The sequence below is a fragment of the Cucurbita moschata genome, unplaced genomic scaffold (genome assembly GCF_002738365.1).
Source record: "Cucurbita moschata cultivar Rifu unplaced genomic scaffold, Cmos_1.0 Cmo_Scf00019, whole genome shotgun sequence".
Taxonomy (NCBI): domain Eukaryota; kingdom Viridiplantae; phylum Streptophyta; class Magnoliopsida; order Cucurbitales; family Cucurbitaceae; genus Cucurbita; species Cucurbita moschata.
This window is the reverse complement of record NW_019268535.1, coordinates 3,800,024-3,825,715: the sequence shown is the minus strand read 5'-3', so window position 1 is coordinate 3,825,715 and position 25,692 is coordinate 3,800,024. Positions and strand designations below refer to the sequence as shown.

At 35.6% G+C, this 25,692-nt stretch overlaps 4 protein-coding genes across 4 annotated transcripts; 3 read left to right on the top strand and 1 right to left on the bottom strand.

Moving 5' to 3' along the window:
• Positions 1 to 551: 551 nt before the first annotated feature.
• On the top strand, positions 552 to 3,041 carry LOC111456906 (probable zinc transporter 10). Its single transcript, XM_023098968.1, has 3 exons — positions 552 to 1,124; positions 1,216 to 1,365; positions 2,545 to 3,041. The coding sequence occupies exons 1-3, from the start codon at positions 552 to 554 to the stop codon at positions 2,848 to 2,850; spliced, it is 1,029 nt and encodes a 342-aa protein (XP_022954736.1). The 3' UTR covers positions 2,851 to 3,041.
• Positions 3,042 to 9,265: 6,224 nt separating this feature from the next.
• LOC111456904 (probable E3 ubiquitin-protein ligase ARI11) lies at positions 9,266 to 12,559 on the top strand. The gene is made up of 5 exons (XM_023098966.1): positions 9,266 to 9,434; positions 9,502 to 9,552; positions 9,912 to 10,472; positions 10,568 to 11,325; positions 11,897 to 12,559. The coding sequence occupies exons 3-5, from the start codon at positions 10,095 to 10,097 to the stop codon at positions 12,297 to 12,299; spliced, it is 1,539 nt and encodes a 512-aa protein (XP_022954734.1). The 5' UTR covers positions 9,266 to 9,434; positions 9,502 to 9,552; positions 9,912 to 10,094; the 3' UTR covers positions 12,300 to 12,559.
• A 984-nt stretch (positions 12,560 to 13,543) lies between these two features.
• LOC111456905 (O-fucosyltransferase 23-like) lies at positions 13,544 to 15,813 on the bottom strand. The gene has a single exon (XM_023098967.1). It carries the CDS (start codon positions 15,029 to 15,031, stop codon positions 13,715 to 13,717), a length of 1,317 nt encoding a protein of 438 aa, XP_022954735.1. The 5' UTR covers positions 15,032 to 15,813; the 3' UTR covers positions 13,544 to 13,714.
• Positions 15,814 to 21,429: 5,616 nt separating this feature from the next.
• LOC111457198 (ras-related protein RABF2b) lies at positions 21,430 to 24,623 on the top strand. The gene is made up of 7 exons (XM_023099376.1): positions 21,430 to 21,674; positions 22,460 to 22,537; positions 22,629 to 22,796; positions 23,279 to 23,327; positions 23,460 to 23,533; positions 23,738 to 23,831; positions 24,162 to 24,623. The coding sequence occupies exons 1-7, from the start codon at positions 21,636 to 21,638 to the stop codon at positions 24,257 to 24,259; spliced, it is 600 nt and encodes a 199-aa protein (XP_022955144.1). The 5' UTR covers positions 21,430 to 21,635; the 3' UTR covers positions 24,260 to 24,623.
• The last annotated feature ends 1,069 nt before the right edge of the window (positions 24,624 to 25,692 follow it).

Genomic DNA, 25,692 nt, shown 5'->3' with positions numbered 1-25,692 from the left:
AAGCTCTTCTGGTCGATAGCAAACCAATCCACAAGGCGTAGACCTCACTCCATCTCCGCCCCTCTCTCTCTTTCTTAGTCTAAAATAAACTCCAGAATCTTCATTCTCAAGTATTAGATATTGATTCTAAGAATATTTGTTAAAACTACCACATCTCGTGGTGAAAGTTTTCTATTTATAATCATTTAGAGAATCAAACAATCACTCCGTCAAAAATTATTATATTTCTCTCCCTTTTTCTAAAAAAAAAAAAAAAAGTTGGAGCCTGCAAAATTAATGAACTAAAACTTTGTTTATAATTCTTTTGTTAATTAATTGAACTTATCAATGGGGCCATTGAGATGTAGTTGAATTAAAAAGAAAGATAGCATATGATAGCAACAAGATTAGAAACGTTTTATTTAAAATACCCTTTGGAGGGATGATGAGAGAATCTCCTTCTTGGAATTTGCATATAAATAATAACCTCTCTTTCTGCAATTTCCACAACTCAAGGAAATTGAGATATCAACTAGAGAAAAGGGTAAGAAACTCAAACCCAATTCAAGTCAATGGCATCCACTTCACTTTTCAAGTTCTTCTCCATCTCCTTCTTTCTCTTTTGTCTTCTCACAACCCAAGCTGCTTCACAATCTAATGAATGTGAAACAACAACCAATGCATGCACCAATAAAGAAAAGGCGTTACGACTCAAAATCATCGCCATTTTCTCGATCCTCATTGCGAGTGTGATCGGCGTTTGTTTACCGCTCTTCACTCGATCGATCCCGTCGTTGCACCCTGATAGAAACATGTTCATCATCCTCAAAGCCTTCGCGGCTGGCATCATTCTCGCCACCGGTTTTATGCATGTTCTACCTGATTCTTTCGATATGCTTTGGTCGAATTGTTTGAAAGAGAATCCATGGCATAAGTTTCCCTTCTCGGGTTTCGTTGCCATGATGTCGGCGATCCTCACGCTCATGGTCGATTCCATGGCTACGAGTTTGTATACCAAGAAACATACCGAGGTTATGCCTGAAAATTCTCAAGGAGGAGATCAAGAATTGCCCGTAATTATTACTAGTAACAACAAAGAAATTAGTTTTGGTTCTCAACTATTACGTTACCGAGTGATTGCCATGGTGAACATTTTCTTTCCCTTTCATTTCATTTTTATTTTAATCACGAGGTTGCAGATTTGAATCTTCATCTCCGTTCAAAACGTTATTTTAGGTTTTGGAATTGGGAATCGTGGTTCACTCGGTTGTGATTGGTCTATCACTTGGAGCCACAAACGACACATGCACAATCAAGGGCCTAGTGGCTGCTCTTTGTTTCCATCAAATGTTTGAAGGGATGGGTCTTGGTGGCTGCATTCTTCAGGTGATTAGCTACTACTTCTTTAAGCCTAAATTACTCTTCTAATTTCTAAGTAGCTTTTGTGGTCTCAATGCGATCAATTATTGGCCATATCATTTTTTAATAGTTTTCTATGTCGTGTTTCCATGATTATCATTAATGTTCAAAGTCGATGCCCTTGTGAACCATTAGTTGACAAAAACGTACCTCATAGGGTCATTATCGAGTCATTATCTAAATGATGACTTTTTTTTCATCCATTTATATGGTGATTATATTGACTAAAGAGGACGAATCTAAGCAAATATCAATTGATTATGACTTGATAGTCATTTTAGTTTTAATTTGGTTCACATATTTTTCAAAATTGATTATGATTTATATTCATTGAGATTGTATTTATATTATTGCCTTTTTATTTTATTTTAGTTCTAATTTGGTTTCCATATTTCCAAAAAATTTGGTGGCTATTTATAATGATCCAAGTCCACTACGGTAGATATGGTCATTTTTTTGGCTTTTCTTTTCCGATTTTCCCTCAAGATTTTTAAAACGTGTCAACTAGTTTGAGGTTTTCACACCCTTATAAAAAAAATGTTTCGTTCTCCTCTCCAATCGATGTGAGATCTCACAATCCACCCCTTTGAGGCCAGCATTCTCGCTGGTAGTCGTTTCCCTCTCCAATCGATGTGGGATCTCACAATAAACCTTCATTTGAGACCCAGAGTCACTAGCACTCCTTCTTCTCTCTAATTGATGTGTGATCACACAATTCACCCCTCTTCATGGCCAACATCCTCACTGATACAATGTCGATGTCTGCCTCTAGTACCATTTCTAACCACTCAAGCTCACCGCTAGCAGATATTATTCTCTTTGGGGTTTTTCTTTTAGACTTCCTTTCAAAGTTTTTAAAACGCATCTCCTAGTGAGAAGTTTCCAAACCCTTAAAATAATGTTTCGTTCCCTTCTCCAACCGAGTGGGATCTCACACTATCCTTCTTAATTTCAATAAAATAAAAGGATAAGCTACATTTATCTCATTATCATACTCCGTTTTTTGAATTACTTCGGTTTCTATATTATTTTCAATCCTAAACGACTCATTATCAACCAACCGAGCCAAACTAACGCAATCCCAAAACCCTAGTAACCCTAAATTTCGACTCTAACTCGATTAGGATGGAAAAAAAAACATTGCAGGCAGAATATAAATGGATGAAGAAGGCAATAATGGCATTTTTCTTCTCGGTGACAACCCCATTTGGGATAGCCCTAGGAATAGGGTTGTCAAAGACATACAAAGAAAACAGCCCTAGTGCCCTAATCACTGTGGGGTTACTCAATGCTTCTTCAGCTGGCCTCCTCATCTACATGGCTTTAGTGGATCTTCTTTCAGCTGACTTTATGGGCCCAAAGTTGCAGGGCAGCATCAAACTTCAAGTCAAATCCTATATTGCCGTTCTCTTAGGAGCTGGTGGCATGTCTTTAATGGCGAAGTGGGCTTGACATGATGATTATCTTAGCCAATTACATTTGTCAATCTTTCAATTAATGTATCACTCTATAATTTCAACTCTCTGTTCTAAACTGATGATTTTTTTTCTTATGTTTTATTTCTTTTTTGTTGTGTTGTTAGGTTGTAATTAATTAGTACGATCTCTTTAATGATATGGTGTACTCTCTCGATTATAAAATCACTTTTCGATGTCAAAGATGTTATATTTTTGTAACGCTCCATGTTCATAATTTGAATTCTGAATATGAGTCATTAAAATAATATGGTACCGTGAGATTGCATATTGGCTAGAGAGAGGAACTTTTGTTATAAGGGTGTAGAAATTTTTGTCTGTAAGACAGGTTTTAAAAACCTTGAGCAGAACTTTAAAAGGGAAAGTCCAAAGAGGACAGTATCGGCTAACGATGGGTTTGGTCTATTATAGATACCGTTCCCACTAAGATATGGTTGGGAGACGAACCAAGGTAGCAAGTAGACGGCATATGACACATGAATAAAGGAGATATGCATAAATAAAAAATTACCACATTTATATAAAAGCTATACGAAGGATAGGATGGTTAAGAAAAGCTTAACCATATTTTTATAACGCTCCATGTTCAAAATTCGAATCTTGAACGTGGGTCACTAAAACAATATGGTAACGTGAGATTCCACCGGTTGGAGAGGAGAATGAAATGTATCTGTTAGGTTATGGAGCTTGCTGCTTATTTATAGCTTGGTCAACGGTTATATCCGTTATATTTGGTAAAGCTGGCAAAGCTATATATGGTAAATAGCTATATATGGTAAATGATTAAATTCGGTAAAACTATATATAGTAAATAGCTATATATAGTAAATAGCTATATATAGTAGATGGTTAAATCGGGTAAAGCGATACATAGTAAATTGAACTATATATATCCGGTCAAGTAGAGCTCTGTAAATGTACTTTCTATTCTCTGTAATTCTCTCGTACATACGTGAAGTCATCAATAAAAAAAATCCTTTTAGTCCGAGTTCTCCTTGCACTTTTCTCTATCTGTTCTTTGTGTTTATCTAGATCGAGCGTGTGCATTGTTGTACGATTCTAACAGTATCTTATAAGGATATGGAAACCTTTCTCTAACAGACGAGTTTTAAAAATCTTGAGTGGAAGCTCGAAAGGAAAAGTTCAAATAGGATAGTATCTACTAACGATGGACTTGGTTTATTACAGGTATAGTTCTCACTAAGATTATGGCTACGACGAACTAAGGTAGCAGCTAGCCGGCATGTGACAAATGAATAAATAAGAGGTGCATAAATGAAACAATACCACATTTAGATAAGAACGATCCCGAGAATAAATCTTGCTATAGATTAATGCAAATCTCTTCGTTTAATAAAGATTGAATCATATTGCTTGAAAGATGTCATCGAGGACTTTGAGATGAAATCTCTTTGCTTGAAAATATCAACAATTGATATCTTTATTCATGTGCACCCATACAATTTGGACAATGCATCTAAAGTTGAACATTCCATCCTCAAATGTCTTTTAGTCAATTTTATAGATAGAGATATCTTTTTTGAATCAATCTAAAATTTCAAATTAGTGGTCCGAGCAACCTATATAGAATTTACAATCAAATCCTCTATTTTTTTTAGTTGAATTGAGTTGTCGGGTTGTTCTTTTGACTTTTCTTGTTATTTAAAAAAAAAAAAACTACACATGCACAATACATGTTACATTAATAATTAAAATCTCATGAAACCCAAATATCAAACATTCACGAATCACATCGCATCACTAATATCAGCTACAAATGTCAAATATTTTTAATCTTCATAATAATCCTAAACGTACGGGAGGGTTGGGTTGTAATCTTATTTTCGAGTTAGTCGGGTTGACTCAACCTAAAAAATGTCAACCCGCAAATCGACTTGAATTTTTTTATTTTTCCAAAATTTAATCCAACCCAAATCGAAAATAATCTTTTTGCTTGAGATATTATCAATTAACTAGACTCAACTTGGGTTCAATTATTAAACCTATCTAAGTCAAAGTAGTTGTTAAGTCTATTTGGTTTAGAATAAAATCTCACCTTTTGATTTTATTCAACAAATTTTCATATTTAATCTCATTTTGATTTCTTTTTAAGTATTAAATCTTCTATTTTAATTTGTTTGACTTTCTTTTAATCCTTAAAAAACTTTGGTATAAAATGCATTATGTGTTATAATTCTCAATAATTGCCAATAATTGCGGTTTCTTCTTCTTATATTATATTTATAACTACATCTAATATAATTAATAATGTATATATTTTACTGTTTTTATATTTAATATATTAAATATTAATTTGAAGGGTCTAAATTAAATATACTTTTTTTTTTTCGTTTATATTTAATATATCTATACTAATTTCACCGGTTCAAAAAAAAATTCAACTAAATTGATCTTTTTAATGTTATGGATCTACTGATTATAAGCTCCAATGGTTGAAGATTAATTAATTAAACTCTTTAATTAATCAATTTTCATTCAATAACTATAGGTCACTTCGTTAAAAGTTTAGAATTTCACTCTTATGTATAGTAGGACAAATTGTGTCTATTGCTATAATCATTACAAGCAATTGGATTTGCCACGAGTTGTTCGTAATTATAGCTAGTTCAAAAGTCGGTTTTACCCTTATAATTACATCTTTTGCTTTAATTAGTACCGGTATGATCTAATCATAAATTAAGTCTCTTACGGGTCAATGGGAGAGTGGAGCTATCACGCCCTAGTTTTTGAGGTTTCGAATCTCGAATTGTGATGAAAAAAGACTAGACAAAAACAAATAAAACAAAGTAAAATAAGGTAAGTGTAACGAATTGGAAAAAAAAAAAAAAGGAAAAGTCAGAAAACGACACTCACAGGAAATCTGAGATTCAAGTTAAATTAGATTAGGAAATTGGAGTTATTAAGAAAATTGAGTAAATGTTGTATAGGAGATACCTCGGCAACACTTGGAATAAGCTTCGGAGGATGAACTCAAGTACTTAACTTTAGGGAGAATGTCGGCTAAAGCCAACCAAGTAAGTGGCATTACTATCGGCATGATTAGAAGTTTATGTTTGTATGAGGACATGTGCCCCATGGTTATGCACTTGTTAGATGTTTATGAAACGATATGACTATGATATGTTTGTGATATAAACTATGGTATGATATGTTAATGTTATGACACATGTTATGATACGATGTGCTGATGATAGATAAATGTTATGGTGTAATACGTTTGGCGATAGAATACATGTTGTGACATGTTTTATGATATGACACGTACATGATATAATTTGATATGTTGAAGAACGTGTTATGTGCATGATGTGACATAATACGATGTATGATATGAATGATACAGTATTCAACCCTGATACGTGTCTTAAAGGCTATGTTGCAAAATGATATGATAGGAAGGAAAAATGGAAGGGGTTGATGCATCATTGTATGTTTCATGCATCGAGAAATTTCCCTGTTTACGATGGGTACAGACGCATACATTACGAAAAGGAAAAGGATTATTATTTTTATCATAATACTACGACGGTCACTATTCTTACCAGGTGTCCTCAGGAAAGGGCCCCAGGAGTTGTGTGAACCGACTGGTGGGTCCATACTCGCAAGTACGAGTCGTGTGTAGAATAGTAAATACACATCCAATGAGCCACTTAGGACACCTAAGAGAATATAGATTTAAATGATAGGTCTCATTCATAATTGTATGTGTTTGCATCTAATTCTAATAGTGTAGTAAGTTACTGAGTATTTCTTAAAATACTCAAGCCACGTGCTACTTTTATTTTTCAGGTAAAGGCAAGGCTCGCCTACATGACTAATGAAGGCATCACAACTTTAAAGACCATGGCACATGGATAGTTGTATTTAATTTAGGAGACTATAGGTGATAATAGTTATTTGTGTTTTATTTTTACTTGTATCTATTTTAATTTTCCGTTGATTTGTTTTAAAGACCTTTTATTAAACATTTAAGTTGATGACACTCTTTTATGTTTATGTTTCATATGAGTATTTCCACATAAAATGGTTACGTTACGCATACTATAGCGACTTTAGGTTAGAAAAATAAGTCGTTTCAATTGGTAACATAGCAAGACACCAGATGGTGTGCCTGCGAGAACGCTGAGCCCTAAAGGGGTGGACACTGGACGGTGTGTCAGCAGAGACATTGGGCCCCAGATGGGGTGAATTGTGAGATCCCACATTGGTTGGAGAGAGAAACGAGTGCCAGCGAGGACGCTGAGCCCAAAAGGAAGATAGATTGTGAGATCCCACATCGGTTGGGGAGGATAACGAAAGATTCTTTATAAGAGTGTGGAAACCTCTTTTTAGCAAACGCATTTTAAAAACGTTGAGGGAAAGCACCAAATGGAAAGCCCAAAGAAGATTGCTATAAGTGGGCTTGGGCTCTTGTAGTATGATTTTTTTCCGTTTAAAACAAAACACACCACAATTGAAAATAAATATTCTTAAAGTAAGAAGTACTCGCATCCTAATCCCGACATACGTGACTTACCTGCATAATTATACAAAGACGACACATGGCACGTGCAGAGTGGTGAGACATTGTCTGGGTCGAAAGTGATCTGTCAGTTTGGACTCTTATAAAGAATGCTTGCACACGTTCCCCTCTAAAATTGATATCATTCTCACAATGCACCCTCCTTCGGGGTCTAGCGTCCTTGCTGGCACTCGTTTATTTCTTCAATGGATGTGGGATCTCACAATCTACCCCTTTTGGGGTCCAGCGTCCTTGCTAGCACACTGCCCGGTGTCCACCATCCTTCAAGGCTTAGCATCCTCACTAGCACACCGTCTGGTGCCTGACTCTGATACCATTTGTAACATCTCAACCCCACAGAGAGTAGATATTGTTCTTTTTCGACTTTCCCTTTCAAGCTTCTCCTCAAGGTTTTTAAAATGAGTATGCTAAAGAGAGGTTACCACACCCTTATAAAGAATCTTTCATTCTCCTCCACAATCGATGCGGTATCTCACAATCCACCCCCTCCTTTAGGGCCCAACGTCCTCTCTGGCACTCGTTCATCTCTCCAATCGATGTGAGATCTCACAATCTCACCCCCTTCAAGGTCCAGCATCCTTGCTAGCACACCGCTTAGTGTCCACCCCCTTCGGAGATTAACGTTCTCACTGATATACCACCTAGTGTTTGGCTCTTATACCATTTGTAGTGGCCCAAGCTCACCGCTAACAAATATTGTCTCTTTGGACTTTTCTTTTCAGATTTCCCTCCAGATTTTTAAAACCTATAATTAAACGAGACAAATTTATCCTTCATGAAACAAAATTTTCCAAAATTTTAACACAAAAATATTCAATATTTGGAAATATTTTTTGTGCAAAAAGAATTTAAAATACACATTCCCAATTTGAAAAAAATAAAATCAGGAAATGTTATGGAAAATACCTCTGAAAAGCCTTAATTAAAAAAAAAAAATCCATAGAAGGAAAAAACCTTAATGAAAAAATTAAAATATAGAGATTAAAATCAAACCGCTATTAAAATTGAAGGAACAAAATTAGGGGAAAAATCTTTTAGATCAACTTAAAATTTCGAGTGAATAGAGCTCATAACCCAACTCGCCGGATTCTTTTTTTTTTAATTATTTAAAACTCAAATCTCATAAACTTATTATCATTAACATTAGTTACAAACGTTAAATATTCTTAATCTTTTTTAAGGTAAGATAAAGTTAGATTGAGTTGAGTTGGGTTGTAATCATATTTCGAGCTCTAGAGTTGACCCAATAAAAAAAGTGTCAACCCAAAAATTCAAATAATAAAAAAAATTAACTCAACTTAGCTGAGAATTGGTCAATTTATTAAAACATACCGAGCTTCCAACCAACAAGATAATTACAACTAAATTATATTCACATTTAACTTTGAATCATAAGACAAATAATTAGGGATAGAATAATAACAAATACTATATAGTAAATTTCAAAATCTATGAATTAAAAACATAACTTAAAAACTTAGGAATCATTAAAATAGATTAATTTCCATAATGGATTATAGTGGTTGGTTTTTAGATTCCCAAGGACCAAATAAAATATTTTGAAAATACTTTAAAAAAAATTATATAATTTAAATTATTTTAACAAATTTAAAAAATAACAACAAAACAAGAATCTTCCCTCTTTTTTAATTCAATTATTTATTTTGGTAAAAGGCCCTCTTGACCAAATTGCGACCAAATTGTGACCAAATTGTAATTATTTCCCTTTTTTTTTATAAAATTTTAAAATCCCAAAAATATTGTAAATTAAAGAACGAGCCCTTATCCATAGCAAAATTATAGAACGAGCCCAACGAGGACAATGAGCAAGAGAAGGAAAATGCCATAAACAGCAAAAGAAACCCATTTTTTCTTTAATCTTAAGGCATCAAATTAGCAAATAGTAACTCAAGATTCTTCCCTTTTCTCTCTTTCTTCCCATCCATCCTTCTCTCTCTGAATAACCCAATTAATGGATCCGCCTCTTTTCTAGAGAGAGAATTTGGGGCGCTGCTTTGGTGCTTATTCTTGCAGTTTGTCAGATTAGGGTTTTTTTTTTTGTTTTTAATATCATTTCTTCCACAGACAAATCTTCCAGGCCCCAGAATTCCCTTCACATGCGCTGAAGTTCTTATGGTATGGAACATTCATTCATTTCTTTGATTTCTTTTTTCTTCCGTTTCTTCTTTCTCCGACCCCCAATCCCGGAGCTTGTGTGAACTTTTGTTTGGTTTTTTTAAATGGGGTTTCGTGGATTAGGTAGTTGATTAATGGGTCGATCTTGATTTGCATAGAAAATACAGGAACTGCTTGTTTTGTTTGCGTTTTCTCCGATTCGGACATGTTCCTCTTTTTCGTATTCGATTTTTGGAATTTTGTGTCCTCTAATGTGGAAATGAAATGATTCTACGTTGGGGTATTCTGTCGCTTTTTTATCTAGAATATAGATTTGATAGAAATTTCAGAGTGATTTATATTGTTTTCTGTGATTTTAGGAGCGAATGTTGCTTCAGTTTGCAAATTAGGGAAATCTTGCTCCCGATTGTGTATTTGGAGTTCTTAAACAGCGGATGAGTAATTAAGAACTGCGAAGAACGTTCTTAAATTCATTTGCTGGTGGATCTTCGATTGTTTACTGCCATCTGGGATTTGTGGATCGTTTGAAATTTTTTAACAAAATGGAGAATCGTGAGATGTTTGGTCCAGCTGAGGAAGATGATGTTGAAGATTTTCGAAGTTGTTGTGAAGATCATGAGGATGTGGTGGAAGAAGGGTCTGAGGAGGAGGAGGATCTTGATGAGTTTTCGGTGAAAATGTTCTTTAAAGGCGTTTCGATAGCCGAGGTCGGTGATCCGTCTTCTGGTCTTTCTGGTATTGGAGTGTTCATGGAAAGATCAGGGAAAGTCCCTTTTATTCAGGTCCAGAAAAAGCTTGATTTCTATGTTGATGAGCTAGTTGCTGATTATTTAGCTTTGATGGATGGATTGGTTGAGGCCATACAGAATGGCGTCCGCTCTATTCGAGCTTTTACCGACTCCAATACGTTATATAATCAGGTTATTACTTCCCCTACCTGCGTAACTTTGCTTGAAAGATTGCATAAACTCTTAAATTTATGTGCGTTTTCTGAAGATATGTGAATGTTTGACAGATAACAAATGAAGAGGAGCCTGAAATTCCGCTTCTTGTAGCGCTGAAAGAAAGGATTCTAGAGCATACTAGCACTTTCGAAGCGTTTTCTCTGAACCTTTCGTCGCATTCGGACCTCGAGCAGCCATTTCATCTCGCGAAAGTGGCTATTGGGGTTCTTTCTTGTCCACAAAAGGGAGATACATCAGTTGAGAATTGTTCGATTTGTTGTGAGAACAAACCGACCGCTATGATGGTTGCGTTGAAGTGTTGTCATAAGTTCTGCTCTCATTGTATGAAGAGTTATGTTGATGGAAAATTAGAGACATCTCAAGTTCCTATCAGATGCCCTCAGCTGAGATGCAAATATTACATCACAAGCAATGAGTTTAAATCTTTTCTTCCCTTGACTTTATATGAATTGTTGGAGAATACCTTAGCCGAAGCGAATATTCACTCGGATAAAATTTACTGCCCTTATCCGAATTGCTCTGTTCTGTTAGACCCGAGCGAATGTTTGTCAGCTCGGGCAAGTTCGTCAAGTCAATCGGACAACACTTGTATTGAATGTCCAGTTTGTCAGAGGTTTATTTGTGTTGAATGTTGTGTTCCTTGGCATTCATCAATGAGCTGTGAAGAGTTTCAGGACATCCCATTAGAGGAAAGAGACATTGCTGATATTACCTTACATCGTCTTGCACGAAACAAAAGGTGGCGACGTTGTCAGCAGTGTCGTAGGATGATTGAATTGGCTCAAGGCTGCTACCATATGACATGCTGGTAATGCTACTTCCTGCAAATCTCTCGTTATTTATGTTAACGTGTCGGTTTATGAGATAATCGTCGAAACACCGGAATCATCGTGAATATATGTCACAAGTTAAGTGGGATGTTAGATTTTTTTTTGAAGGATTGGCTTTGATTAGAAAGTTAGAGGCACTTTAAATAGTTATTTGCACGTCGTATACGTGATCTGATATTTGTACGTGTGGTCTATACATCTATGGTCTGGCATGTGGTTTGATGTTTGCACGTCATAAACGGAATGTATGGTCTATGCATCTATGGCCAGGCACATGTGGTTTGATATTTGCACGTCGTAAATGTGATCTGATATTTGCATGCATAGTCTATACATCTATGGCCAGGCACATGTTGTTTGATATCTGCACGTCGTAAACGTGATTTGATATATGCACGGTATGGTCTATAATCTATGGCCAGGCTCACGTGGCTTGATATTTGCACGTCGTAAACGTAATCTGCGAATTGCAATGCTTAGTTTTTACTAAACTAGGTGCAGGGTTTTCTTTAGGTATATGAATTCAATGCTTATACTGATATGTTGCAGGTGCGGGCATGAATTCTGCTATTCTTGTGGTGCTGAGTACCAAGATGAGCAACAGACCTGCCAATGCGCCTTTTGGGACGACGACGACAACGATGACGATGACGATAACTCCGAGGACTTGGTTACCCACTCCATCCAAGAATCCGAGCAGTGGGCATGGGAAACTTTTAATTCCCTCCCGATGATAACGGACGCATACTCAGAGCAAGAGAGATCACAGTTAGCACTAATCCAACGATTCCTGGCTGGGGGATTCAGTCTGAGCGACCACCAACCGTATCAATCGCCACCACGATGTACAGACTCTTACGTCGACACGATGAAGGACCTACACCAACTTCCATGGCTTGAGAGGTTCGTTTCCGTGATAAGTGATAACTACTATGAAGATTATGTACAATGATATCGATTCTTAGACGAAAAATAAAAGGGGGAGGTAAAAGAGTCTCTCACTCTAGTTTGCCTCCCTCGATACCTCATTTACACTCCGCCGCACAGCTTGGCGTTTCGATCGTTAGTTACGATGCTGCTCTGTTTGTCTGTTGAATCATATTGAATCATATACTGGAAATTATGAAGTGACCCTCAGAGGTCCTCATTGCATTAGATTAGAATAGAATGAAGGAATGTTATGCAAGAATGTGAGCTTTGTCTGTTTGATTCTTTCCTGTTTCAAACAAAAGAAAAAGGAAAAGGAGAAGACAAGAAGAAATAGTGAAGAATTTAATCAAAATGAAAATTATGTGCTCATTCTGAGTTTGTCTCATTGTTCTTCTCGTTTTTGCTTTTGTTCGAGTTTTGGACTCGAAACTTCTTGGTTGGTCGGTCGGTCGAGAGTATATTTTTCAATCAGTTGAGTTATGTCCAAGGTGGAAAAGTTAAACCCGTCCTCTTGAAATTAAGAACGGACGAGATCTCGATGGTTCTTCTTCTTTTTGCCTTCGAACGTTTATGGGATTATCGATTTAGTCTTTAAATTTTGGCTTGTAACAGTTTAGTTTCGTGGTACTTAATTTTTTAACGATTTTCAAATATTTTGTTTTTTTGTTTTTTAATCCCCTTTTCTCTATTTATAAAAAAAAATAATCATCTTAAAAAAATAGTGTATACTTTTCATAATAATTAATGTTAATTAAATCACCTTTTATGTAAATAATTATTTTGTTTCACCTAAAATAATAAATAAAGTATAAACTAATTTATAAAAACAAATTTTACCCTAATAAATAAAATATAAAATTAATTTACATAATTTTTAAATCTAAAAAAAATAGCACAAAAAATAATGATTAATTTTTTTTTCAGATTAATAAATAAATAATTTGTATTTTAGTCTATTTAGTACTAAAAGCTACATTTATGTGGAATTTAATCCCTCATTTTCCGTCTAAAACGGAGAATTCCCACCCTATTCAAAACGGGCCCGTGCGAGCTCCAATCCCACAAATTAAATATTCAAAATGGACCCGTGCGAGCTCCAATCCCACAAATTAAATATTCAAAACGGACCCGTGCGAGCTCCAATCCCACAAATTAAATATTCAAAACGGACCCGTGCGAGCTCCAATCCCACAAATTAAATAAACATCTCTATTGCAATCACATCTATAAATCAATGAATATTTATTTGTACAAAATCAATTCAAATAAATTAACGACTCATAAAAACAATAAATCAATCTATTATTTCTAATAAAACAATCAAATTCCCCTAATTCTCCCTCTTTAACCATCCTCTGTTTTTCCTTTTCATGTACAAATGGTACAAGAACTCGAAACAAAGTCAACAACTTCAATCTCGAGCCATCAAATAACCGATCATCGACAAGAGGTATCGTTCGAGCCATAGCTAATTTTCTCGAGGCTCAAATCAGACATATCAGCTATCCATCTCCGAGCCCCATTTGAATCTCCTAATATGTTATACGCATACGAACGCCATCTTACATTAGTACCACATAGATTCGAAACCCCCGTTTTCGTAAGCTTTTGCGTTCTTTCAAGCACCACGAGACTCGAAAACGTAGAGAAACTGTTTCCTACGAACACATCAGCTCTCAAGCAAACTTCGTAGTCGATTGCTGACTGAACGAGGTATGGATACTTCTTGTAGATTTCATCAATCCCCAATTTCCTCTTTTCTATAGGTACAAACCCGTCTTTCCAACCTTTTGAAATCGAAGAATCGTTAAGTAAACTATCTGCAACCGCGAGATAAACCACCGTTGGCGTTTTCATTCCGATAATGTTGCCTACTCTATTCACTATCTCCTCCTTGCTACTACAAATTTGGTTCATCTTAGATCTCTTCTCTAACTTCTTACAGTGAATCATCCAGTCGATCTCGATTCTCATGTGGACTGCAACATATGGTACCGGTTGCAACAACATCCGAGCTTTAGCACCGGTAGCACTCGAGTCGAGTTTGCTTCTTACTTTGGATCCTACTTCTCTAATCCTGGAGATCACTTTATCAGCTTCTTTCTCGATCTCGTCGACCAAAACCAAGCACTCGAAAACCTTGGCGTAGTCCTTTACGGGCCAGTGATCATGCCACAAAAATGGATTCTTACCCTCTATTCTAACCACCTCTGCCTGATCAAATGGCTCCTTGCTATACTCCTTCAATTGCTCGAAATCCCTCTCGACTGTCCACTTCCTTCCGCTTCCTTTCGGTATCTCGATCGCTTTTGTTCGATTACTTACATCCATATAGCGTCCCAATCGAACAAATCCGTTACAACGAGAATTAAACTCTTCATATCGAAAGATCTTATCGAAGGAAATCGGCTCCAAACGCTCAACTTCTTTATAAAACAGGGAGGCACTAAGACTAGGCATCAAAAGAGTGCGGTTCAACATTCTTGCAGTCAAACAAGCTCTTGCAAATGCTATCTTTTGATTGTTTAAACCCCAAACAATCTGAGGAACCTCCAAAAACTTATCTAAGCGAAATGGAGATCGATTTCGGATGACTACTAAGCCATTCTCTTCGATCCGATCGAAACTCGAGAACGGAAAGACAATAGCTCTAACAATCAGAAGAACAAGTAGTATAGCAATGCATTTACAGATCCTGGAATTTAGATAACGAAGGCAAAGTACAGAGCGTTTACCATTCGATTGAACATCCATTTAGAATTTCAATTCATAAGTACCCTGCAAGAAATCAAACAGAGACCATATCCTTTGGCTATTCCAGCACAATCAAATCAATGCTGGAGAAATCATAACAACCCTCAAATCAATTCAAGAAATCGAGAGAAACCCATTTCGAATCATGAAATATGTGATCAAAAAAACCCAAAAAAGAGTAATCAAACAGGGCAAAATCTTGAATCAGAAGAATCCTTAATCTAAAACCAAGCACCTAGAAGACACCTACAAGAACAAATCATCAAAACGCTTTGACAAAAGTAAGAAACGAGGATCAATCGAGATGCTAAAACGATTAAACGATTCAAAGGGGATGAAGAAATCCGAGTGGTTCAACAGATTGAGAGCTCAAAAATCAAATCAAACAGAGAAACGAATGCAAAATAGATGCTACCATTCAAGAACCCAAAACCCAAAATCTAAAAACGAGAATCACAGACGAGAAAATGAAGAACAACGAAAGAACAGAGGAAAACACAACAGAGAGACGAAGGGTGGAAAGGAAAGGGAAATGGGATTCACATGAAATGCAAGAAGAAAAAAAAAAAGCGAAATCCAGAGGAACCCACATGAGTTGCTTGATTCAAAAGCGAAAGGAAGCGAAAGAAATCATGGGCGTTGATGGAGGAGGAAAAGGGGAAAAGGGTTATGAGAAAATGGGGCCTGCGTCAGGGAAGGAGATGGCGGCAGAGGGAAGGAATAAAGGGTTCGAAACGAAACAATCTAATCAGGAAAGAGAGTTACAGAGCAGGAAGTACAGATTTGGGGAAGTGGAAGTGTGGAGCCCAAATGGGGCACACTTCTGTGGCCATCGGAATATTTGATATATCCTGCAAAAACCATGTTTTTTTTTTTTTAATTATTTTTTAAAACTAATTAATTATTACTTTTTTTTATAATCGGTTGGATGATACAAGTCTGACATCCATTGCTGATCATGGTTTTATAAACAAAGAATACTCTAAGCCCAAAGCAAAGCGATGAAGGCTTACAATCGAGGTGGACAATATCATACCATTGTGGAGAGTCGTGATTCCTAACATGATATCAGAGCGATGCCCTAAACTTAGTCGTGTCAATAGATAGTATCAGAGTCATGTCCTAAACTTAGTCATACCAATAGATTGGTAAATCTTCGAATGTCGAACAAAAGACTCCAAAAGAAAAATGAGTCAAGTCTCCCTAAACTGGATTCCAAAAGAAAAAGGAGTCAAGCCTTCCAATAGATTGGTAAATTCTCGAATGTCGAACAAAGGATTCCAAAAGAAAAAGAAGTCTAGCCTTCTCGAAGGCAGTAAAAAATGACTAAGACTCCCAAGGAGTCTAGCCTTGATTAACGGGAGGCTTACTTAGACAATATCTCCAAAGCAAAGCCATGAGAGCATATACTCAAAGTGGACAATATCTTATCATTGTGGAGAGTTGTGGTTTCTAACATAATCAACTGCATTATATAAAACTTTTTTTACAATAATGCATTGAATTAACATGATTAATTATTTAATTGTAATAAATTAATCCTCACTAACTTTTCATTTATTAAAAAGCAAACAATAATTTTTTTTATTTATTTAGAGTTGGTATAATACAAATATTATTTCTCTCCAATCAGTTATATTTTAAAAATATTTATAAACTTTCATTTTTTTTTAAATACGTTCCTATCAGCCTCGATTTAGTATTATCAATTGTCTAAAAATCATAGCATCATAAAAAAGTAAACAAAATAAACTTCACGCTTTGTATCATCTTTAGTCTCATACGTTTTCCCTCCCTCTCTCGTCATCGTCGCTACCTTGCTTGTCTTCACCCTATTCTCGTAAACCAACCACCCTCGGCTACCGACGATGATCACGACAACGACAACACAAGTGGGCCCACCTCGTTTTTCGAAGAATAGAATCCCAAAAAAATAAGGGACAGTGTAGTTTATAGGACAGTTTGTGTTGTGTTTGTGTCATTACTACAAAAAAACAGGACAAATTTTTTAGCTCTCTCTGTCACTTTTTAATAATACAACAAATGCCTGTTGTGGGGCCCGTTCTAGGGTTCGAACCCCACACCCAGGGCTCGCTAATTCATGCCTACCAAACTTCTAAAAGTTGTATATTTTTGGCTTGTTCATTTTGTTTTTATTTTGGATTAATTTTTTTTTTATATTTAAATTTAATGGACAAGAAAACAATTTATTCTCGGGTAGGAGTATAGATGACGTTGATTCAGATTTTTTTATGAGAGTGTTGATTCACGGGACAAATGTTGTTGATTCAGATTTCTAAACTTAAGAGGACAGGCGTTGGTCTAGGCTCCTCGTATCATAAATTTATGACGATGCCAAGAAGTGGGTTGGTCAAAGTGTTCTTACCTTTTGTGAGCATAGCTGAAATATTATAAGATTGTTACTACGAAACTGATTCAAATAGAAATACTTTTTCGAAATTTAATGAACGTCAATATTTAATAATAAAAAAAAACCCCGCATTAGAAATATGTTTCAATTGACGAAATTTAAAACGGAAGCAAAAAATAAAAAAAATATGAATGGATGTGAAATCTTTCCTAAAGAACTTTAGCGTTCACAGTAAAAGCTGTCAACCGTGCACATGCCCCTTACTTTTACCTAAAGATCATTAACAAAACGATGAATATTTAAAAATCCTCGATAACTAACCAAAAAATGTATATACATGCAAATATGTTTTCACGGCGAATGGGACGAAAATTCATATCTTGGCATTGGACAATAATTTCATTTATGGGTCAGTTTGGATTCATAATACTCCTCTACGTACCATCAGCACACATGCATTTAGACCTATTAGGAGAATTCGTATACGCTTGAACGCTCTTATCCAATTGAAATCAGTAGAAAGAAATAGAACATAAAATAAAGTATAATACGATCATTTGAGCACAAAAGGACAGATGAAGTCTCGTATCTAAAATCATAGTTTAGTGAGATAATGCACATAATGCTGTCATACGTGACATGTTTTGAATTCCGTATCAAAGATACATATGCATGGTATTTCAATCATACTTTACATACATTTTACATCGTGGTGCTCATAAATTATAAACATAGTCATAACAATCATGCACGGGTGTACTATGAAAGCACTTGTATCAAAAAAATCACACATAATCATAACAACAGCACGTAAATAAAAGTCATATGATACATGTTATTCATGCATTAGTAAATTTCATCCAATTTAACTCGTATGTATTCCACAGTAAGTTCACTTACATTGAAGCTTGACTCTATATTTCAAAGTGTCCCTTAGCTAATCGTTCATAAGTTCATCTCTAACAGATTCCATTTATCCTAAATTCAACCCCAAATAATGAGAAACCGACCTTAATTAGGTTTAAAATGCACTAGAATGATCCAAAACAGATAAATCGAGCAAAATTTGGCTTACTTGAGCAGAGGGAAGTATGATATTGTCCACTGATATTGTCCACTTTGAGCATAAGCTCTGGTGGCTTTGCTTTGGGCTTCCCCAAAAAGTCTAATGTCAATGGATATAGTATTCTTTGATTATAAATTCAGGATCATTCCCTAAATTAGTCGACTTGGGACTTTCATCCAATAGAGCAGAGGGAAGTTAGTTGGAGTGGCCACGAGTTGGTTGCGTCTGGAAGTGGCTTGGAGGGGTCGTACAGACGCAATGGAGAAGTTGGGGCTGTGCTGGACACTGGACTAAACGCCGAGGTTACTGGGCTACTTGTGGGGCTGGAAGGTTCTCTGGTCGCGCATGACTTGGGCAGGGCTAGTGTCTTATGCTTCGTACGCTTATGTGTGTTGGATGATGAAAGTCCCACATCCGCTAATTTAAGGAATGATCATGGGTTTATAATCAAGGAATACTCTCTCCATTGATACGAGGCTTTTTGGGAAAGCCCAAAGCAAAGCTATGAGAGCTTATGCTCAAAGTTGAGATTGTGACCCAGAAGCTTCCTATGAGCTTGGGCTGGATGCACGTGTCTGCTAGGTTTGATTCGTGGATTTGAGTCTGGTTCTGCCAATGATTTGAATTTTATAACGAATATATTTTTAATTAATTAAATTTTGAATAAATTCAAACAAGGCATGTTATGTTTGACTTGAATTGTCCACTTGGGTGGAGTGGTCAACTTTGTTTGAACGCCTTAACTTTGTGTTCCCGTGAAAAAAATAAAATAAAATAAATAAATAAACATATATATATATATATATGTTTTTTTTAAATCTCCTACCCTTAATTTTAAAATTTTTAAAATTAAAATTTAGATTTAAATGCCTATTTTATCAAATTTTAAGCCGACATCTAAAAGTAAACTATATTCACCGACCCACCGCGTGTACCTTCGGCTGGCTGATGTTTGACAAATTATACAAATTTTAAAAAAATCAAATATATTAATTTAAAAAAAAAAAAATTCCATGTTTGCCCTTTGTTCTTTTATAATCCTCGACTTTACCTATTAAATTTTAAGAAGAAGAGAATAATGTTCTGATACCATGTTAGATGAACCAAACTTACCATAATGGTATGATATTGTCCACTTTTAAGCATAAGCTCTCATGACTTTGGTTTGGACTTTCCCATCGGCTAATTTAGGGAATGATCATGGGTTTATAATTAAGGAATACTCTCTCTATTAGTATGAGGCATTTTGGGGAAGCCTAGAGCAAAGCCATGAGAGCTTATGCTCAAAGTAGACAATGTCATACCATTAGGGAGAGTCGTGTTCAACTAACATAATATTAGAGAATCATTCTTAACATGGTATTTGAGTCATGCCCTAAACTTAGCCATGTCAATAGAATTCTCAAATGTCGAACAAAGAACTCCAAACACAAAAAAGGATTCGGACTCCTCAAAGGTGTAGTAAAAAATGACGAACACTCCAAAAGAAAAAGAAGTCGAGCCTCTACGGAGAGGCGTACTTTTTCGAGGGGAGGTGTTGGATGAAAGTTTCACATCGACTAATTTAGGGAATGATCATAGATTTATATATATTTAAAAAAAAAATCAAATGCACATAGCATTAGTTTAATTCATTATTGATTTTTTCTCGACCAAAAGAATATAATTTTATAAAATCTCGACTAAGTTAGTACGGCTCGAGAAATTAGAATGACAGAATAATGTACATTGTCAACGGAACATAATTCAGACCCTGATTTTTTCTTACTTTTTTTTGTCTGTCTTTTCTTCCATCTTTGCTTATGTGTTTGTTTTGTTTTTCGTGCCCGTTAGAACTTTAATTTATAATAATAATTTTGATCATTTTATTTGTGATTTGTAAAATTCAAGGTTATTATTGTAATTTTGAATGAGATGTGGTTTATATATCGGAGGATATCATATTTAAGTAATAGTCTAAACGGTCTATAATATATGGATAAGGTTAAATGTCGTATTTAGTAAGAGTATTGATACGACCTATCATGTAATTATTACAAATGATTTGACATGTGAGTGGAGTGTCCTCTACAAGAGTTTGCTTAATCTCTCGTTATAAATCGAGAAAATTTCGTTATAAGTCTATTAATTGAAAAAATTAATATTTCACATTACGATCATAAATGATTCAATTTTAATCTTGAATGAGTTATGAAATCGTGTACGGAGGGTTTGTTCTTTAATTTGTTGGCTCAGACTTTTGCAACTAATTCAATATACCCTACAATTTTGAGAACTCGACTATAATCTTACTAGATGAATAATTTTCTTAAGTATTGATTTCGGAACTTGAACAATGGAGCTTCACCCTCTTTGGATTTGTTAAGCATCTTCCCTCGGACCCTTCCAGCTTGAACCAAGTTAGGGTTCGATTAAAAAAAAAAAAAAAGACAAAGAGCAATTACGTCCACTCATTCTTTTTCAACACCCTCTTTTACACACCCTGATCGGGATGTGTGATGAAACTGAATAAGAAATAAAAAAAAAAAACAGATCAAGAGTGAACAACTATAGGAATATTCTTGGATTGAGTAGGGTCGGGTTACGTCATTTTTTAAACCAAACTCAATTATTTGAGTTGTGAATTTTTTTTTTTACCGAAATAACCATTTATTAAATAATGAACCCAACCGAACTCAACCTTAATATTTTTTTTTTGTTAGGTTAGTTTGAGTTGTTCGGAGATTAATTCATAATTTTGTTTTTAATATAATTGAAGTTAGTTCGTAAAATATTTAACTATTTATTTTTTAAATATTTAAAGATTTTTAACTCGGTTTGAATATATATTTTTTGAAAATGACTTCTTAAAATTATTTTTTAATGTTTTTTGAAAAGGGTAAATGCGTCTTTTCCATGATAAATTAAGGAGAAAGGAACGAAAATAAAATATTTATTTAAAATTAATTTTCAATCGCTGTCGTGTGGTATTGAAGTTGTTATTGTTCATCTTTTGCTTGCGGAGGAAAAGAGAGAGAGAGAAATAAAGAGGGATTTTTCGCTTCCAAGAGAGGCGATCTGTCTTATTGTTTGGTTTTTGCTTTCGTCTTTCTTAGATCTTTTCCTCCCGTCAACGCTTGTTCTTCCTCGATTCTCTTCGATTTTTCTCTCGATTGCGGTTTACGGCCATGGCCACCAGCGGAAACAAGAACATTAATGCCAAATTGGTGAGTCTTTTCTCCTCTTTTTCCTTCTCCAACCTTGATTTCTCTTTTTCTGTCCAGATTTTGATGCTAACTTCGTTGTGGATCTCTGTGGTTTTCTTTTTCCCGAATTCGGTTTGGTTATCCTAGTACCTTTCGTTGATGATTCGATTAGGTCTTGTTTGGCTTAATCCCTTTTAGTGTCCTCGATTTGTGTGTTAATTCTGATCTGGGGTTTTGTTTTCTTCGCGATGAACTGGAATTCTTTCTGGTTTGATCCTATCAGAATTCTGTGGCTTGCACAAGCCTGTTCTACTCTCTGCTGTATGTCTTGTCGGTTGTATTTTTGAAATCCTTGTTTGCATATCTATGTACTTTCCAATTTGTAACTTGGTTTCGATCTCGGAGCTAACTCTCTGTAATTTATATAGCAAAAAGTAAAGTAGTATCGTGGCTGTAGCCCTTGGTTTCAGCAATCAATTTTATAAGACGGTATCCCTTTTTGTTTTTCGAGGTTTTACATTTTCTTCCCCTCTCTGTTCAACTTCGGAAATTAAATCATTAAATTTCTTCGATGTATATTGCTGTTACTGCGTGATTACAGTGTTATGGAACCATTGAACCATTGAATCTGAGCAACTTGATTGTAGTTCATTTTCATATTATGCTGCCATTGCTTTTATTATCCAATTTTCCCTCGGAATTTTATTTGTTAAACAAGGAAATGGCTGGTGGACTATGTTTAACTAAAATGATTTCTTAATAACTCATACTAAATTCAGGTGGTTTTACTCTTTTTTTGTGTTCAGGTGCTTCTTGGTGATGTTGGTGCTGGGAAGTCAAGTCTAGTGTTGCGTTTTGTTAAAGGGCAGTTTGTGGAGTTTCAGGTTTGTATTATAGGGCTTTGGCTATTGAAATTTCCAGAAGGGCTTTTACACCTTGACCATATTTCTTACTTTAAATTGTACAATTATGTAGGAATCGACAATTGGTGCTGCCTTTTTCTCTCAAACATTGGCTGTAAATGATGCAACTGTGAAATTTGAAATCTGGGACACGGCCGGGCAGGAGAGATACCACAGTTTGGCTCCAATGTATTATAGGGGTGCAGCTGCTGCCATTATCGTCTTCGATATTACCAATCAAGTAAGTGGCAGAACTCATCAACTATTTTCTTAAATACATCTTGAATAAAGAAGTAATGTTATATGTCATTGAATTAAGTACCAACCATTTTGTTTTGCTAAAAAGTAATTGCTAAAATACTTGGAAACTGCAAGAAAACTGGTTTGGGATTCGTAAAGTTGTTATTAAGAGATTTAGGGTTTAATAAATTGTCACTTATTGGTGCTTGAGAAAGAAAACGGTTATGGGGCTGTATAGAACCTTAAATAGGATGCTATATACATCTGTATGTGTACATATGTATATATGTATATGTATTGGTGGCGAGGACCTATGAGTAAGGACTTTTATGAGTTCTTACCCTTCTGAAAAATGGCATGCTCTAAACATATCAGGTTTCATAGGGTACTATTCATCTCTTATATATTACTCTAATGTAATTGAATTGGAACTTTGTTCATTTTCCTTTTTAACTCTATTGAGTATCCTCTCATTGATCGCAGGCTTCATTCGATCGGGCAAAAAAATGGGTTCAAGAACTTCAGGCACAAGGTAGTCTTTGTTGTTGTTACTGTTGCAAAGGCATCTTAATTTAACATTTTGTTAACTTTTACTTGGTCAAATTATTGTGAACACTTCTCTATCTGAATTCTTTTACCAATCGGACCATGCCCCTTGCATCAGGCAATCCCAATATGGTCATGGCTTTAGCTGGGAATAAATCAGATTTGTTGGATTCTAGGAAGGTTTCTGCAGAGGCAAGTACCCTGACCCCTGTTTCCTTTCTACGGTGTTACTTTGTTGAACTGGGATGCATTTTTATAAACAGAAATATCTTTTTGTTTGTGAATATCAACCCGAGTTGGAACTTTGTGATTGTTCTTTGAAATTTCTATCATGTAGTTTGGACAAAATTGCTATATTTAGTTCAAGTGTTTCTCATGTGTCTGTGCATTATGCAGGACGCCCAAACATATGCGCAGGAGAATGGCTTGTTTTTCATGGAAACCTCTGCAAAAAGTGCTGCTAATGTCAATGATATCTTCTATGAAATAGGTAAAGAACTGACTTGTGAGTTGAATTGAACAACGACCCACCCCCAAGAAAAAGCTGAAACCAGGTTAATCTTAGTTGCTTAGGATATTTTGGATCATGGTCTCAATAAAACTCGAGTTTATGGAGCCTGAGTTTTGAAAATTGTTTTTCGACTGCGATGCAAAAAAGGAGTTATACGTCGTTCAAGAAGGAGAGAATATGCGAGTTCACATATAATTGGTCAATGGGATGAAGTTTCACAAAATTATAGAAGTCCCACCCTCAACCACACACAAACACACTGTAAAAAGGTGAGGTAAAACTATTTTGATTCCTTGTTTTCGGATGCAGCTAAGAGATTACCCCGAGTGCAACCAGTACAGAATGCACCCGGGATGGTTCTGGACAGACCTGCCGAAAGGGTAGCAAGTGCGTCATGTTGCTCGTAGATCTTCGTCCTTGCTCGGTTCCTAGGCTGTCAGCAGCACGTCCTTCAGTTGTATGGAGCGTTCGAAAAGAAAAGATTGGAAAAAGAAGGAAAAGAAAGAGAGGTTGGCAATGTTGGGTTTATTATGATGTGTAAATTGACGGTTGTTTTTAGAAGATATTGCTTTGTTATGCAGCCTCTGGCAGTAAAGTGGCTGACTACTATGTGTTTATATATGACCTTGGGCTTGCTTCTTCTCATGCACAGTTGTGCAAATTAAAAGCACTCCCAAATGAGAGGAGGAGGAGAGGAGAGGTTGTGTGAATGTGAGTAGTAGTTTAACTCTCTTGTCTTAATAGCATTATTATTAGTTAAGTTAATAGAAATAACCGAACTATTACTATATTACTCGAATGAGATTTGCCCTTGAATTCTTAGAAACTATCGTCGTACTTAATGGTACGTAACATCGTTGTGTCAGGGTTGGAGTATGCCTTGTACTTGGGGTCAGAAAATTTGTATTAAATTTGTGCGAGTTTCATACCATCAATTATGTTTTGTAATAATTTAGGCTGAAAACGAGTTGATTTGGAGATTATGAATGGTCCATAAGCAAGTTGATAAGGTCCATGTGAGAGACCGACCTAAAATACTTCATCTAACCCTTCTCAATCAGCTAAGTAATTGTTGTGAATAGGGATAGATAGACCCTTCAATCGAGGAAATGACTGAATCTTCAGCCACGACGCGTTTAAATTGCCCATTCACACCCCCACACTCTACACATCCACCCTCCTAAGTACGTCTGTATCTCCTAAGTACGTGTGATACAGAGATACATCAAATAGACGTGGAGTCTATATTCTTGAATGAAATGTTTGAAGAAACAGTTTATGTTGAACAACCACTGAATTTTATTACTGAAAGGCAAGAAAAGAAAGTGTATAAGTTGAAGAAGACTCTTTATGGGTTGAAGCAAGCCTCTGGTGGAGGACGTAATGCAGTCTAATGAAGTACTTCCTAAGGATTGAGATGCAACTAGATGAAGATGAGATATTTATTTCTAAGTCTAAGTATACTAAAGAGATCTTAGAGAAATTTGTCGTTGAAGAACTCTAAACCGATAGACACAACTGTTGAATGTGGTATCAGGTGAACTCGACTTACTTTAAAAGTCTAATGGATTGTCCAAGCTAATCTGACTTCCACTCATCCTGACGTGAATTGCAAATGGTCTTTCGAGAAAGTAGGGTTATTCGAGAATTTAAAGGGCAAGAAGCCCTTATAAGAAGTTCATGTTAAATTTTTTGTTTTTGTTCGTGGCTCACACGAGTTTGTAATTTTCTGCTAGATGTATGAGAAGGAAATTATACCTATACTAAACGATTATTTAGGCATGTAAAAAAATTTTAACATACATTTGTCGAAGTTCAATTACAAATTTAGTCATCAATT